The sequence below is a fragment of the Centroberyx gerrardi genome, chromosome 12 (genome assembly GCF_048128805.1).
Source record: "Centroberyx gerrardi isolate f3 chromosome 12, fCenGer3.hap1.cur.20231027, whole genome shotgun sequence".
Classification (NCBI taxonomy): Eukaryota; Metazoa; Chordata; class Actinopteri; order Beryciformes; family Berycidae; genus Centroberyx; species Centroberyx gerrardi.
In genome coordinates this window covers 3,925,591-3,941,245 of record NC_136008.1, presented here as the reverse complement: position 1 = coordinate 3,941,245, position 15,655 = coordinate 3,925,591, and the positions used below count along the sequence as shown (strand labels likewise).

At 38.7% G+C, this 15,655-nt stretch overlaps 1 protein-coding gene across 3 annotated transcripts; it reads left to right on the top strand.

The window, feature by feature from the left end:
- The first annotated feature begins 2,894 nt into the window (after nucleotides 1–2,894).
- LOC139913056 (C-type lectin domain family 10 member A-like) lies at nucleotides 2,895–13,460 on the top strand. 3 transcript variants are annotated; one of them, XM_078287419.1, is made up of 7 exons: nucleotides 2,895–2,961; nucleotides 4,503–4,580; nucleotides 10,035–10,151; nucleotides 11,220–11,414; nucleotides 11,518–11,687; nucleotides 11,893–12,008; nucleotides 12,083–13,460. In XM_078287419.1, the coding sequence occupies exons 1-7, from the start codon at nucleotides 2,898–2,900 to the stop codon at nucleotides 12,222–12,224; spliced, it is 882 nt and encodes a 293-aa protein (XP_078143545.1). In that variant the 5' UTR covers nucleotides 2,895–2,897; the 3' UTR covers nucleotides 12,225–13,460. The 3 variants fall into 3 exon arrangements, with proteins under 3 accessions (XP_078143545.1, XP_078143544.1, XP_071757086.2); XM_078287418.1 differs by having other exon boundaries at nucleotides 11,088–11,414; XM_071900985.2 differs by having other exon boundaries at nucleotides 11,079–11,414; nucleotides 12,083–13,459.
- The last annotated feature ends 2,195 nt before the right edge of the window (nucleotides 13,461–15,655 follow it).

Below are 15,655 nucleotides of genomic sequence, written 5' to 3'. Positions count from 1 at the left end.
TCAAGCTGACCGTGACCTCTGACCTCAATAAAAAGAAAAACAACAATAGGGTTAGACTCATATATCAGTTTTCTGGTATTGGCCTTTCATTAAATCTTCAAACAAATGACAGCAGTCAATGCTTTTCAAAATAATTGACGTCACCCATTGGCTTCTGAAGAGCCGTTTTGAAGCCGAAAGATTGGGTTTTTACGATCGCCGCCATGTTGACATTTTTTGGAGCCAGCGCAGCCTAAGTGAGCCTGAGGGTCGTCACAGAGCCGCAGCGCCGCCTGCTATTGGTCCGTAATCGGCGACCTGTCGATCACTGGACAGGTGACCTGTCAATCACTAGGAAAACAACCCCGTTTTATAACTGTTATATCCCGTTAATGATGCAATTATTGTGAAAATCGCCATAACGACACACAATAGAAGAAATGAAATTAGCTACTGAGACCACAACCTTTATATTTTGAGCGAGAAGTTGGGTTGTGGTCCCATTGACTTGCATGGAGTTGGGCCGGGTTTGGAGCAAGCGACTAAAACCACGGGTGAATTTTGAAGCCAATATGGAAATGGCGGCAGGCGGTAATTCCTCTAAAAAAGACAACAAAAAAAATGTCAACATGGCAGCAATGGTAAACCCAATCTTTTGGCTTCAAAACAGCCCTTCAAAAAGCCTACGGGTGACGTCACACTCACTACGTCCATCTTTTTTTACGGTCTATGGTTTGGAGTTGCCGCCTGGCGCCACTTCCGTATTGGCTCCAAAATTCACCTGAGGTTTTGGCCGCTTGGTTCACACCTGTCGAAATGATCCAAACATAGCAAAAAGGTCCTAAAGTCCAGACCAAACGATGCTGGTGTGAAAGCTGTTTCAGAGGCTTTTCCACCATGAATAAAGTTCTGGGGGAAACACTGAATACTTCTGTTTTTTGGCATGAAAATAGTCGAATTTAAAGATACTGAATATGGGCACAAAATATCACCTATTGGCATCTTCAATACGAAAATATCAGCATCGGACGACCCTTAAACAACAATTTGCTGGAGCACGTCTGGAGCGTTTTTACCTCCAGCTGTACTGTAACCAGCAGCAAACACAGCTTATTATCACATCTTATCTGCACTAGCTACAGTATATTAATACTCTGTCAACAGTCATAGCTATTTGTTACTTTGTGTCTCTCACTAATCTGAAGATAAAACGTGTGAAGTCCACTTCCTCATACAAACAGAGCTTCAAGTGTGTGGTTTCATCGACTCAGCATGTGGATCGATGTGTTGCTGCTAAAACACCCACTGATGTGTCAAACATTTTCTCACAGGCGGCTAATGAATGCCAAATACCTTCATTAGTTTGAAGGCATTTTGCATCAGGTCTGGGAAGGTCACTTTAAAAATGTATTCCATTACAGCAACTAGTTCCCTCATCAAAACTGTAATCAGTAATGCAATCCAAGGAGTTACCCAAACATACAAAAGTAGTGTATTCTGATTTATTCTGAATCAGAATACACTACATTTCCCTTCAGTTAGTTTCAGATTACTTTGCCGTATTTGAGGTATGAAGGTACGGACAAGAAAAAGTGAAAAGTTCAGGAAATGTATTTCACAGACACAAACACAGACTTTCTTTTGTGCCACATTTTATAGACGCAGAACAGCTGCCACTGATTAAATGTCAGTCTGGGTTTCCCGCTTTCACTTTAAAAGTATTCCCAGATGTAATCCTCTAACTTTTCACAAGTATCTGTAATCAGAATGCTTTATTTTAGGTAATATAACCAAATACAGTTCCATGTTTTTTTTTTTGTATTTGTGTTAGAATACAAAACACTGTTGGAAGTATTCCTTTACCACCCAACCCTGCTTGGTATAGCCAAAGACAATTGAAATATAAATGTGATTTTGAATGGTGTGGAATGTGTTAGATCTCTGGATTGGATGCAGCCTGGACCCCCTCCTGTGTCTCACCTCCTTCCTCCTCTTTCCTACTGTCCCAGAAACGACCTGAGGGTGGATCGCCTACTCTTCTATTTCGATTTCTTTTATTTAATATTTACTTAACCAGGCAGTCCCAGAGAGACTGGAAGACCGGAGACTTGGCCAAGAAAGCAGCATCAACACAAACATATAAATTGCAGACACACCACATACCTCAATGTATGTGAGCAAAAATACAATCAATATCTCATAACAGAGAATATCAGAGTCAAAAGTTTCTATGTAAGCGCTCATAAAGGCATTCGTTCAGGAGCAGAGCAGCTGAATCTATATGAATCTTGGCCAAACAAAGCATAAATATACTGTATGTTAAAATATATATCTGGTTGTGTCTATAAAGCCATTTTTATAAGCAACACTGGGCACACAGCTCATACTGGTGCATTCTCCCGCTGTAAAAGTGTGAGAACATGGGGAAGATGTACATTTTGATTCGACTATTATTGAGAAATTGTTACACCAGCCTTAACCTGAAAACCACTCTGTCACCACTGTGGTGAGGTTCATTTGGTTACTGCTATCGCAACATGAAATGTGTGTTTCCTCATACTGTGAAAAGCAAATATCATTTCAGGTGGCATAATGTCATCTCTCTTCCTATCTGTACACAAAGCTAACTTTTGTAACGTTGCCTTTCATTATAATCAGAAAGAAGTCTATCTTGCCATAGACACACCTGGGTGAAAAGATCATATACTGTATTAATAATGCAAATGAGTTTCTTACATAGCCTTAGCAAAAAGGGGAAGTTGCTCATTTCAAAGCCGTGAGTGATAGACTCTACAGAACAGGGGAAACAACTACTTCTCCTGTCAGGCTGGACTGTGGTTAATATTCAGCCGAACTTCTCCAGATAGACAAACTTCCTTCACAGAAAGTCTGTTTAGTCTCTTCTGTTAGTCTGAGTGATGGAGGAAGAGGTTAATTACGCTTCAGTTGTATTCAAAGCTAACAAAGCTTCCTCACCTAAAGGTAAATTTAATTTTTTTTTTACATACATACATAAATCAGGAATGGTGATTCCACTGTTGATATGGATCAAATATCTTTGCTTATGTGATCACAATCATAAGTAGCAAGTTGTAGTAAAGCATTGGGAAGGTTACTTTCAAAATGTAATCCATTACTAACTATCTGCTTGAACTAATAATCCACTGCAATAGTCAACATTTAGTGACATAATCTGATTATCTGCAGTTACATTTACCACATCAGCCTGTACAGCCGTTGTCAAACACTGTTTCAAGATGTACAATTATTTGTCTTGTCAATATAAATGACTTTTCCCTTTAATCCTGTTCTGAATACTAATTTATCACCTTTTTTGCTGAAAACTAACTGCAGTGTGGCTCCTGGGGTTTTAACTGTAGCGCTACGTTTGTTTGCAATCAAATTGTTGTAAAATCTTACAGGTAATCTGTTACTTCCAAACACACGTCACCCCAACATATCAGGGTTACGTCGATGTATTGGGCCAATATTGGATATCGTCATTCATGTGGTCCATCTCTGAGCTGATGGACGTTCCTCGCTGACCACAGCTACAGAGAAACAAAACCTGCAATGACTTTCTTTTTGATTTTCCTTTCACGTTTTATTCATTCATTTAATTATTCAATATGTTTTTTTTGTGAAGTACTTCTTCATTTAAAGGCCTAATGTATCTCAGAGTTTCTCTGCCATTGAATAGGTGTGGTGTGTCACTCTGCCTTAAAGAGCTGCTGACACTAAAATAATTTCATCAGTCTGGGTTTCAGTGGAGAGTTTTAGTGTCCCATGGTGGTCTAAATGCTGTTTCAGAGGCTTTTCCACCCTGACAAGAAGAAAAATCTGGGGGAAACACTGAATACTTGTAATTTCCAACTTTAACCTGCAATAAGCGATTGCAGACCCTGTAACCAATCCTGAAACTAACGTGCGCTACGTGGAGATTTCCGTGAGACGTAATGATAGAAACAAACAGCCACACACCAGCTGTGTTGTTGTTTTCACCTCTTTCCCAAAGCTTGTTGACAGGTTCAGCTCAAGTCATAGCTTTTCCTGTTTTTAAAACTAGCTCGTCTCCCCCTCCCCTCCCTGAAAAAAACATCCTGGTAATGGTGGAATCGATGAAGCGAGTGGGTAAACCTTTTCAACTAGTAAACTTGCTACCTGCCTCTTCACTTGTCATTGTGGGACATGTGACCTTCAGTGGGAGAAAAAACTGGCAAAGCGAGACATTTCTCCATAGGTACGTTTATTTTAGCCATTAGCCTTTATGCACGGTTTGTCCTAAGGGGCTTCTGTAGCCCAGCAGGTTTGCTGTGTGTTTACGACTGTGTTGTGGTTTCTGTCACCCTCTAGTGGTCGGAAAAATGGCTTAGTGTAGCTTTAAAGGCACAGAATATCAGCACAAAACGCTATCAGCAACTTCAGTCTCAACTACTGGTATATTGGTATTGGCCTTCAAAAACCCATATTGGCCGAATCCTGTACAGTAATAGACCATAAGATTATTTTCTTCTTCCTTTCAGCTAAAAGTGAGGAGGAGACTGTGTACGACGAAGTGAAGGTTCAGGAAAACAAAACCAATCAAACTGCTGACACACCAGGTAAGCTGTACAGTCGAGGAAGGCAGCATTCAGCACTCAGATGTTATTCCCATGTGCCAAAGAGGATAATTATAATACTAATGGGAATAATGTTACTGCTGCTACTGCTACTACTACCAGTACTACTACTACTACTACTACTGCTACTACTACTACTACTACTACCACTACTACTACCACTACTACTACTACTACTACTACTACTACTACTACTACTACTACCACTACTACTACTACTACTACTACTACTGCTACTACTACTACTACTACTACTACTACTACTACCACTACTACTACACTACTACTACTACCACTACTACTACTACCACTACTACTACTACTACTACTATACTACTACTACTACTACTACTACTACTACTACTACTACTACCACTACTATACTACTACTACTACTACTACTACTACTACTACCACTACTACTACTACTACTACTACTACTACTACTACTACCACTACCACTACTAATACTACTACTATACTACTACTACTACTACCACTACTACTACTACTACTACTACTATACTACTACTACTACTACTATTACTACTACCACTACTACTACTACTACTACTACTACTACTACCACTACTACTACTACTACCACTACTAATACTACTACTACTACTATACAACTACTACTACTACTACTACTACTATACTACTACTACTACTACTACTTCTGCTACTACTACCACTACTACTACCACTACTACTACTACTACTATACTACTACTACTACTAGTTCTGCTACTACTACTACTACTACTATACTACTACTACTACTACTTCTGCTACTACTACCACTACTACTACCACTACTACTACTACTACTACTACTACTACTACTACCACTACTACTACTACTACTACTACTACTACCACTACTAATACTACTACTACTACTATACAACTACTACTACTACTACTACTACTACTATACTACTACTACTACTACTACTACTACTTCTGCTACTACCACTACTACTACTACTACTACTACTACTACTACTACTACTACTTCTGCTACTACTACCACTACTACTACTACTACTACTACTACTACTACTATACTACTACTACTACTATACTACCACTACTACTACTACTACTACTACTACTACTACTACTATACTACTACTACTACTACTTCTGCTACTACTACTACTACTACTACTACTACTACTATACTACTACTACTACTACTTCTGCTACTACTACCACTACTACTACTACTACTATACTACTACTACTACTACTTCTGCTACTACTACTACTACTACTACTACTACTACTACTACTACTTCTGCTACTACTACCACTACTACTACTACTACTACTACTTCTGCTACTACTACCACTACTACTACTATACTAGTACTACTACTACCGCTACTACTACTATACTACTACTACTACTACTACTGCCACTACTACTACCACTACTACCACCACTACTACTACTATACTACTACTACTACCGCTACTACTACTACTACTACTACCACCACTACTACTACTACTATACTACTACTACTACTACCGCTACTACTACTATACTACTACTACTACTACTACTACTGCTACTACCACTACTACTACTACTACTACTACTGCTACTACCACTACTACTACCACCACTACTACTATACTACTACTACTACTGCTAATAATAATAATAATAATAATAATAATAATAATAATAATGCATTTTATTTGTATAGCACTTTTCATTCATAGTGAATCTCAAAGTGCTACAGAGTTAAAAAACATAAAAATGAAAACAAAGAAAAAAAAAATCGCTAACAAAAGTTATAAAAAGGTTTTTAGGCCTGTCTTAAAAGAGTCCAGGGTCCAGGGCTGCCCTTAGATAGTTAGGAAGGCTGTCCCACAAGTGCGGTGCAGCTGAGCAGAAGGTCCGATCCCCCACGGTGAGGAGCTTGGTACTCGGGGCCCAGAGGAGCAAGCTGTTGGTAGATCTGAGAGTGCGGGTGGAGGTTTGTGGGGTAATCACTTCTTGTAGGTAGGGAGGCGCATGTCTGTTAATGCATTTGTAGGTGAGTAGCAGGACTTTGTAGTCGACCCTGAAGGAGACAGGGAGCCAGTGCAATGAAAGCAGAGTCGGTGTTATGTGTTCGTGTTTTCGCACTCTCATCAGGATCCTGGCAGCGCTGTTCTGAATATACTGGAGCTTCTGGATGCTCCTGCCAGGGATCCCAGTGAAGAGTGCGTTGCAGTAGTCCGGTCCTGAGGAGATAAAAGCATGGACAAGCTTCTCTGCATCTGACAGGGTTAGAGCGGGGCGAAGTTTGGAAATGTTTTTGAGATGGTAGAAAGAGGTCTTGCACAGATGTTTTATATGGTCATGAAAAGTCAGGTGAGGGTCAAACCTAACACCCAGATTAGTGACTGAGGAGATGGTTTATGGTGGAAAAAAGATGCTTAGAGTTGGCAGGATTGTTATTGATTACGTTGGAGTAGAACTGTGACCGAGCATCTTTAAGGGACTTGGAGTAAGCCCTTTGACGTTCACGGAAGGCCAGTTTATGGACAGTGAACCCAGAATGTCTGAGGCGTCGTTCCAGGACACGCCCAGCTGTTTTTATTTTCCGCAGTTCATGTGTGAACCAGGGGGCAGAGCGTGAAAAATTGACCTCACGTGTCTTGACAGGGGCATGGAGGTCAAAGACGCTGCTCAAAGATGTATTATAGAGTTCCACTAATTCATCCACTGATGCAGAGGCTGGGCAGGTGATGTGCTGGAGGTCCATAGTCATGATGGCTGGGTCAATGCTTTTCCAGTTCCGGAAAAACATTTGACGCTTAGGTTTAGTAGGGGGCGACAGGAATGTCAAGGCCATTGAGACCACCTTGTGGTCAGACACACCCAGATCATAGACCTGTAGGTTATTGATGGGGGCGGAGTCAGTGATGACCAGGTCAAGTGTGTGTCCCCCCGGTGTGAGTAGGAACATCAACATGCTGCTTCAGGCCAAGACACTCAATCAGACTCAGGAACTCCACTGTTAATTAATCCAAAGTCCAACTCAGGGAGCGATCAAGACACGCAGAAAACACAAAAAGCACGAGCAAAAAAGCAGATAGGCCACGTACTACTACTGCTACTACTACTACTACTACTACTACTACTACTACTGCTACTACTACTACTACTACTACTACTACTACTACTGCTACTACTACTACTACTACTACTACTACTACCACCACTACTACTATACTACTACTACTAATAATAATTTGTACAGAATTTTGATACATTTACAAAATTACAAATGTACATAGACAATAAATGGTGAAATGACTTAGTGCAAACTTGACATTTTGAAGAATAGAACTGAAATAAAGATTATTTCGTCATCATCCGATTCAGTGTTCTCTTTAAGATACATGCAGCATGGAGAGAAGCGCAGCACACAGTTGGAATGGTACACTTCTCTGAAAAGGAGTTACTTTAACAAAGCTTATATGGAGACAGGGCCAGACAAGGCCAAACATCTCCTAGACAAAGTGTCTCCTAGACCAGTGGTTCTCAACGTGGGCTCCGGGGACCACCAGGGGTCCTTGAGGGGGTTCCAAGGGGTCCCCAGCAAATTGATCTATTGTTAAACTTCACCATTACTTCATTTACAAGAAGTGAACACAATTAGAGAATGTAGGAGAATGACTGTTTTGATCATAGTTTCTCTGTTATCTCTCTACCTACAATACAGATAGACATGGAATTCTGGACAAAATCATATCTAACAATAAAAATATTCTCAGATTTGGGTGCGAGAGACAAAATCTCATCAAATGGGGGTCTGTGGCTCTAATGTGGACTAAATTAGGGGTCCTTGATATGAAAAGGGTTGAGAATCATTGTCCTAGACAAGGCAACGTCTCAAGATGGCGTCACTATTACAGGAATGTACGGCACTTGTCCTTCTAATTCTGAACCTCTAATTACATGTGGACACACGAAGGAAGAAAGCAGATATCCTGGCCTCAAGCAAAGACACACAATGCACTTTTACAGCAAGATGAGGCTTATTTTATTTTACAGTGGTGGCAATCGTTCTAAATGTGAAAACGGACTTATATTCTCTCTGATGCTCCTTCAGTAACCTTTAATAATTCATTTTCATTGCAGCTTTATAAAATGGTTTATTTCAGCCAAGCCATTGGATTGTTCAAAGATAATTAGTGGAATAAAGATGACAACACAGCAAGACAGACTTGATAGAGAATGCTGTATAACTGTCAAAGCTGTTATTGTCAGTGTGACATCACAGATTAGGGGATGAAACAAACTCTTCCCTGCCAGTTCTGGTCATAAGTAACAGAAGTTATTGGTCAGTAACACAAAATGAGCTTTCGGGCCAAATGAAAATCATATTACTGAAATAAAGACGTATCTACAGTAACTTTAAGGTTATATTTCTGTCAAAATTAATTGGAAAAGTCATTTCCTGGAGATACTACAGTTTTTATTATACTGAAAAATAATTTCAGATGTTGTGTTTACAAATTATGTCATGTTCTAAGTTTTTTTTTTGTCTTCTCAAAAAGTTTTTCAGGTTCATATTGACTGAACAGTCCTAGACCATAAGAGACAGGGAGCCAATTGCTTGATATAGTGTCATAAAAAGTCACTCATCAATAAACAAACATTTATACAGGCGTATCATTTCATATGTAAATTGAGCAATGGAAACATTTCATATGTAAATTAATCTAATCGCAGTGGGCATAAATGAGTCTACTCTCTCAGGACAGTAGGAAATGGCACTGGCCTTCCTCAATGTCTAGTTTCACAAGTGATAAATTTATTAAAGTGGTAAGTCACGAGATTCTTAATTTTTTTTCTTTTTGTTTTGGTGACATCTTTGTTACTCAGCCTCATCTCTGTGGTGTTTCTGCACTGCACTTCCCACAGATCACCTGTCAATCAAACAGTGTGGGCGGAGCTTGGATTTTCAGTTGATGCAGTTTGAGTTTCTCTTTTCTTTGTCTGTTCAGCCATGGTGGCTATCGCTGCTCATGCTAACTACCCAGTTCTTCTTCTTCTGTTGATTCCAAACAAACTGGAAACGCATCACTTCCTGTGCGTCAGAGGATTTTTCCCAGGAAAGAGCTACCAGACACCGACTGTTTAGAACAGACAGTGGAAAAGCTTTATGAACTGGATATAGGTTGGATCACTGTTGTTATATCAGTTATAACAGTTGGTGATAGCGCGTAGCAAAGCATACATCTCTTTCTATTAAAATGTCACACTTTAAAATCACCAAACCCCCTAACCCATCCCCCCATCATCCCTGTCTCTCTCCACTGTAAACTGTCAAATAAATCAGAAATGCCACAAAAATTGTCTTAAATCTGATTGCAAACAACTGAAACAACTGTTTCTGTTCCATTGTTGTTTGCCATCAGGAGTCTTGCCAGCCGGGAAGTCGTCCGGCAGCTGTCATCATGTTCAGGTGGTGGCGTGGTGTTTGGGGATTCTTTGTGTTATCTTGCTGTCGGCCGTCATAGCCCTCTGTGTCTACTGTAAGTACACACGTCTGCTAAAGTACTGCCATTCCTTCTTCTGTATAAGCTAATCACTTTGAAGGTAGAGTTTAAAGGATAAGATTTTCCTATCACTTATTATTGCCCATGAAAAGTCTAAACCCACTGATGTATTTGCCACAGTCAGAAGCTGCTGCTGTCTGTTCTGCTGCAGCTTGGTGTTTCCTCCTGGAAGTCATCTGCTCCCTTTGTTTTCAAAAATTAATTAGAAACAGCTCAGAGACAAACTGCTGCCCTTTCTAATGTAAAACGTCATGTTAAACAACACCTGTACTGCAGTTTTTCCTAACATGACTTTATCACACAGCTAATTATCAAGTTGAATGGGGACTTGTTCATTACTACATAGCTACTGTTACTTCTGCTGGCAGTGAAGAGGCAAAACGAAACATAAGAGAGTGGAAGGCAAATACGCACAATGATCTGTACACATTCAGTTCTGACAGAATGGAGCTACTTTTGATACAACTGCAGTCACTGTGGTGTTATAAAGTCATGTTAGGAAAAAAATACAATACACATGTTGTTTAAAATTATGTTTTATATTAGTCAAGGCAGCAGTTTGTCTCTGAGCTCTGAACATTGTTTTTTGAGAAAAAAAAAAAAAAAAACCTACCTACAGCATTTTTTTTTCTGACTGTTGTAAATACATTGGTGGGTTTAAAGTATTCATAAGCATTAATGTTGATAGGAAAAGATATATGTTCAGACTGCCATCCCAAATCAGATTTTTGGCATATCCAGATTGGAATCAGATTGATTTTATCAAGTCTGAACAGCAAAAATCAAGTACTGCCATCCTTCTTCTGTATAAGCTAATCACTTATGAGGTAGATCTTAGAGTATAACACAAAAACTGCAATTACACCAGTGTTGTGTTTTAAGGGGACAATTTTCTTATTGTAGTTGCTACAGCAATTCATGAGAGTGAGAGGTTGGTAAGTGATCTGAAGGCAGACAGTTACAACCTGACCAACCACATCAAAAACCTCAGCTCAGCCAATGATGAACTGAAGAAGGATCACAGCAATCTGACAATCCTGATAGGCAACCTGACACGTGACAAGGGCATCTTGGAGAGCAGAAACACGAACCTGACTACAGAAAACCTGCAGCTGAAGACAGAGAAGAGCGACTTAGAGAGACGAATAGAAAACATGACCAGAGAGAGGAATGAGCTCAACTTGACTCGTGCCCAGTGGAGCCTTGATGCCTACTGCCCCAAAAAAGGAAACAGTCAAGGTAATCTTAAAACCAGTTCAGTCTGGTCCAAAAATGAGTCAGTGATAAAGAAATCACAACCCAGTGATCATGTCTGTTGGTTTATCTCTCTTATTTCTCTCAGAGAGACAGTGTGGACCTTGTCAGGAGGGCTGGATCCACTCTCCCTCCCTGTCCAGCTGCTATGCGATTGTAGATCCTGATAGTTCTGGTCAGAGAACCTGGGAAGAAGCTCGAGAAGACTGCAGAGGAAAGAATTCAGATTTGGTTATTATAGGAAGTCTAGAGGAACAGGTAAACAGAACATTATGGGAATGTTAACATGACAGGAACAGGGAGGGAGATTAATATATGTGGGATTTATTAGCAGAGTTAGTTTGGAAAAACAGCTTCAGAAAATCATAAATGAAGTTTGAAACAGAAAAAAAGAGTCCTAAAGTCAATTTCAGATTTGAACTAAAACATTTCTGATAATTGTCATTGATTCTGTGATCATCAGAAATTCATCTATGAACACAGTTGGGGCTCCACCAGTGAAACCAATGGCTACTGGATTGGCTTGAGAAATGCATCTGGGAGTTGGAAGTGGGTTGATGGAAGCAATCTGACTGAAGAGTAAGACACATTCCTAAACACCATGAATCATAAAATCTGTCACCCATCATCTAACCATCATGTTCTTCCCTCAGATACTGGATAAAACCACCTTCTGCCAACGCTCACTGTGCCATTTCTCTCCAAAAGACTCTTGAAAAGCCCAAAGGATGGAAAGCTGTGGACTGTACTGAGAGAAACAGATGGATCTGTGAAATGAACGCTTTGTCTGTTTAGTTACTGCTGTCAGAACTGATAAAGTTACTGTAAAATTGTGCTTTGTATTAAGTATTGATTACCTGTAATGCAATCAACTGTAATTTGAATAGTGTTATTAACCTCATTTACAATGCAACCAGTATCAAACATTATTTCAAGATGTGTAAAATGATGCTTGTGTCTAGAATATTACAGCGACTTATTTGTATTCACACATGATCATGAATAATTATCCTACAAGTAATTACCTCTGTCTGTGTGTGTGTGTGTGTGTGTGTGTGTGTGAGAGAGAGAAAGAGAGAGAGAGAGAGAGAGAGAGGTGCAGTCATTATTTACAAATTTGTGTTGAATAATACTGTAAATGTAACTGTTGAGTCAGTATTTAGAACAATATAGAAATTGGCCTCCAGGGGGCGCTGAAAGGACAATTTCAGCTTGATTGGAGTTTTTGCTGCATTCTCTTACTGGTTTACATCACTGTTGATCCTTTAAGTGCTTTGATCATGTTATGAGATATCTGCCTGTTTTCCCTCATCTCAGTTGTTTTTCAAAGTAAACATTTTGAAGTAAATGCTGTCGAAATATTATGAGTTACTTCCAGAGAAGAAGAGGGCAGCAACTTTAAGCAGTAATTGTGTAAAATGACTTGTGTGTAATTACTGTTTTCAGCATTTGAACATATGGCCAGTCATACTCAAACTATTGTATTATTTTATCTATCTATCTATCTATCTATCTATCTATCTATCTATCTATCTATCTATCTATCTATCTGTCTTCTGCTCAGTTTGTCCGGAAGCAGCTTTTTTTTTAGTTATCTTTGCTCACCAGTGAATAAATCTGCTGCCAGACATTCTTGTTATTGATCTGTGTTTTACTTCAACTTGCTCCTTGAAAATGAAAGAAAGCTTTAATCAAGTTAGAAAGAACCACATGAGAGAGGATCCTCTAACATGTTTGAACAGGATAAGACAGTAACAGGTCCGGCCTCAGTCTGTCTTGGTGTGTCCGCTCCATTTGGACTTCACTACCAGGTTACATACACTGTCAACATCAGCACCAACACAGCTCTGTAGAGAGGGATAGGAGGAGTCATTATCAGGGAAATATCATACTGTGTATTTCACAAAGTGGGATTTCATCTCCAAAATTCTAGAAAAGGTGGTCATATAACATAACAGAATATTTTTTATTATCCTTACCTATTTTTATCTATCTTTCTTTCTTTTTTAATGGCATTTTAGTAGACAAATTCTGCCTTTTGCTTGTAATTGTTTTAATCTGTTTATTCTTGTTGCATTCTATGTATGAATTGTGCTATAAAAATAAAGTTATTTGATGAATTTAAAATGCATTGCATTGCATTTTAATGAACAAAATGTGCTATATAAATGAAGTTTGATTAATTGGTTGATTGATACTACATCAAATCTGTAAAAGCTTACTGTCTTGATTAAATACATTGATTCTATATTATATATACCTAATCTGACTAATTCTGTGATTAACACTGGAAAATTTTCTGTGTAAATGCTGCAGGCTCAGCCGGGTTTAACTCAAGTAAGCCTCAAGTAAACCTGCCACAGAGCAGGTTAGTTTGAGAACATAAGTTGCCATAGTAACTGATCTAGACTTCACTCTGATCTCGGTTTTTGGAACAGAAAATCCCGGATTTCCGTGAATGCTGAGTTAACAGATCTGGATAATTTGCCAATCCTGCTTTCTGGAATACCCCTCAGATCAAAACCGATAAACTCTTGTTATCTTTCAATACAGGGTTTCTCCTAAATGAAAAATCCACTTTAAAACACTTAAAAAGGTGCGTTAAGTAAGGTTTTTACAGCTCCATAGAAATTAAATGACCACAATACATCTGCAGGAAGTTGATAGGGTTGTTCATTAATAACAGTGATTCACCGATTACTTTGCCTTGGCTTTCAAAAAATTATTAGACACCAGAAATGGTGGAAGTTACAGCAGCTTTAAATAGTGACTACCTTTGTCTTTTCTTCTTGCCTCTGATGAAGATGCTGTGGGCATCGAAGCGTTTGTCTGTTTGCACCTTCAACAAAGTCTTAATCTGTCCGTGTCTCCAGTGACTCTCCTTTGTTCTGTTAATCAGACTTTGCTCCGCAGCATGTAAACAGGAATATAAATGGATTATTTCTATAATGGATTCAGCTTACTCTGAATATTGTCTTATTTAGAATAAGGCCAATAGTCGGATTATTGCTGTCCATGTAAACGTAGTTCTTGGTCGCTGATAGAGGTCAATAAACATCAAACATTACTCAGTGCTCTCCTGTCCTGACCAGACTCTCTGACTCTGTGACAGAAATAGTACGGGGACTTTCTTGGATGTTGGTTGTCACTATTGTGGATGCAGGTGTTGTTGTGATTTTGTCATTTTCCTTCTGATTCTTGTCGTTCAGTGATTCGAGCCCCCGCTGTCTGCAGTGTGTTCAGTGGTTTCTCTGGCAAATGTCAACAGGTCAATGTCAGCCTCTTCCTCAATTTTCTCTAAAAAAAAACCAAGATAGATAATAAAATACAAATGTTGAAATATCAATTTGAGATTTTAGTAGCAGAATCCAAGCAAATAGGAGAATTCATAATTCACAAGACGGATTTGGGAAGATTGTTTCTAAAGGGATTCAATACAATTTGCAACATGATTAAACATCAAAACACAGTATTGGGAAAATACACATAATCCATTATGAAATAGTAGTTGTAGTTATCACATATTAATATCACTTCATTAATCCCACTCTGGGATTTTTTTTTTTTTTTTTATCACAGAATTAGTCAGATTTGTTATATATGATATATGATCAATTTATTTAATCAAGACAGTAAGCTTGTAGGATTTGATGTAGTATCAATCAACCAATCAATCAAACTTCATTTATATAGCACATTTTGTTCATTAAAATGCAATGCAATGCACTTTACATCAGAGCTAGTTAACAAGTTATAAAAAAAAAATAGACGGAATTAAATCAATTCGATTTTAAACGGATAAAAGAAAATAAGAGTAACAAAATGAATAAAATTAATATGAACGAAAGGCCCCAATAAAAAAGGAAGATAAACTAAGTGAAAGCAAAGCTAAAAAGGTTTTTTTTTTTTTTGGAAAGGCTTAAAATAGGAGCTAAAAGCAGCCTCACCATACGTCTTTGTCCTTGTTTTGGGAGAACTAAGAGAAGAGAGTCTACCAGGAATAGACAGTGTTTTGGTAGCATGTCATTGATATTCTGAGGAGCAAGTCCATGGAAGGATTGAAAAATAAGTAAAAGAATCTTAAAATCTATTCTAAAACTGACTGGTAACCAATGCAGAGACTTTAAAGAGCAACTCCATACTAAACCACTTCTTTTGAGTTGCAAACTGGTATTTAGTACTAGTTTAGTTATGGAATACAACAATGTATTCCATAGCTGTTGGTA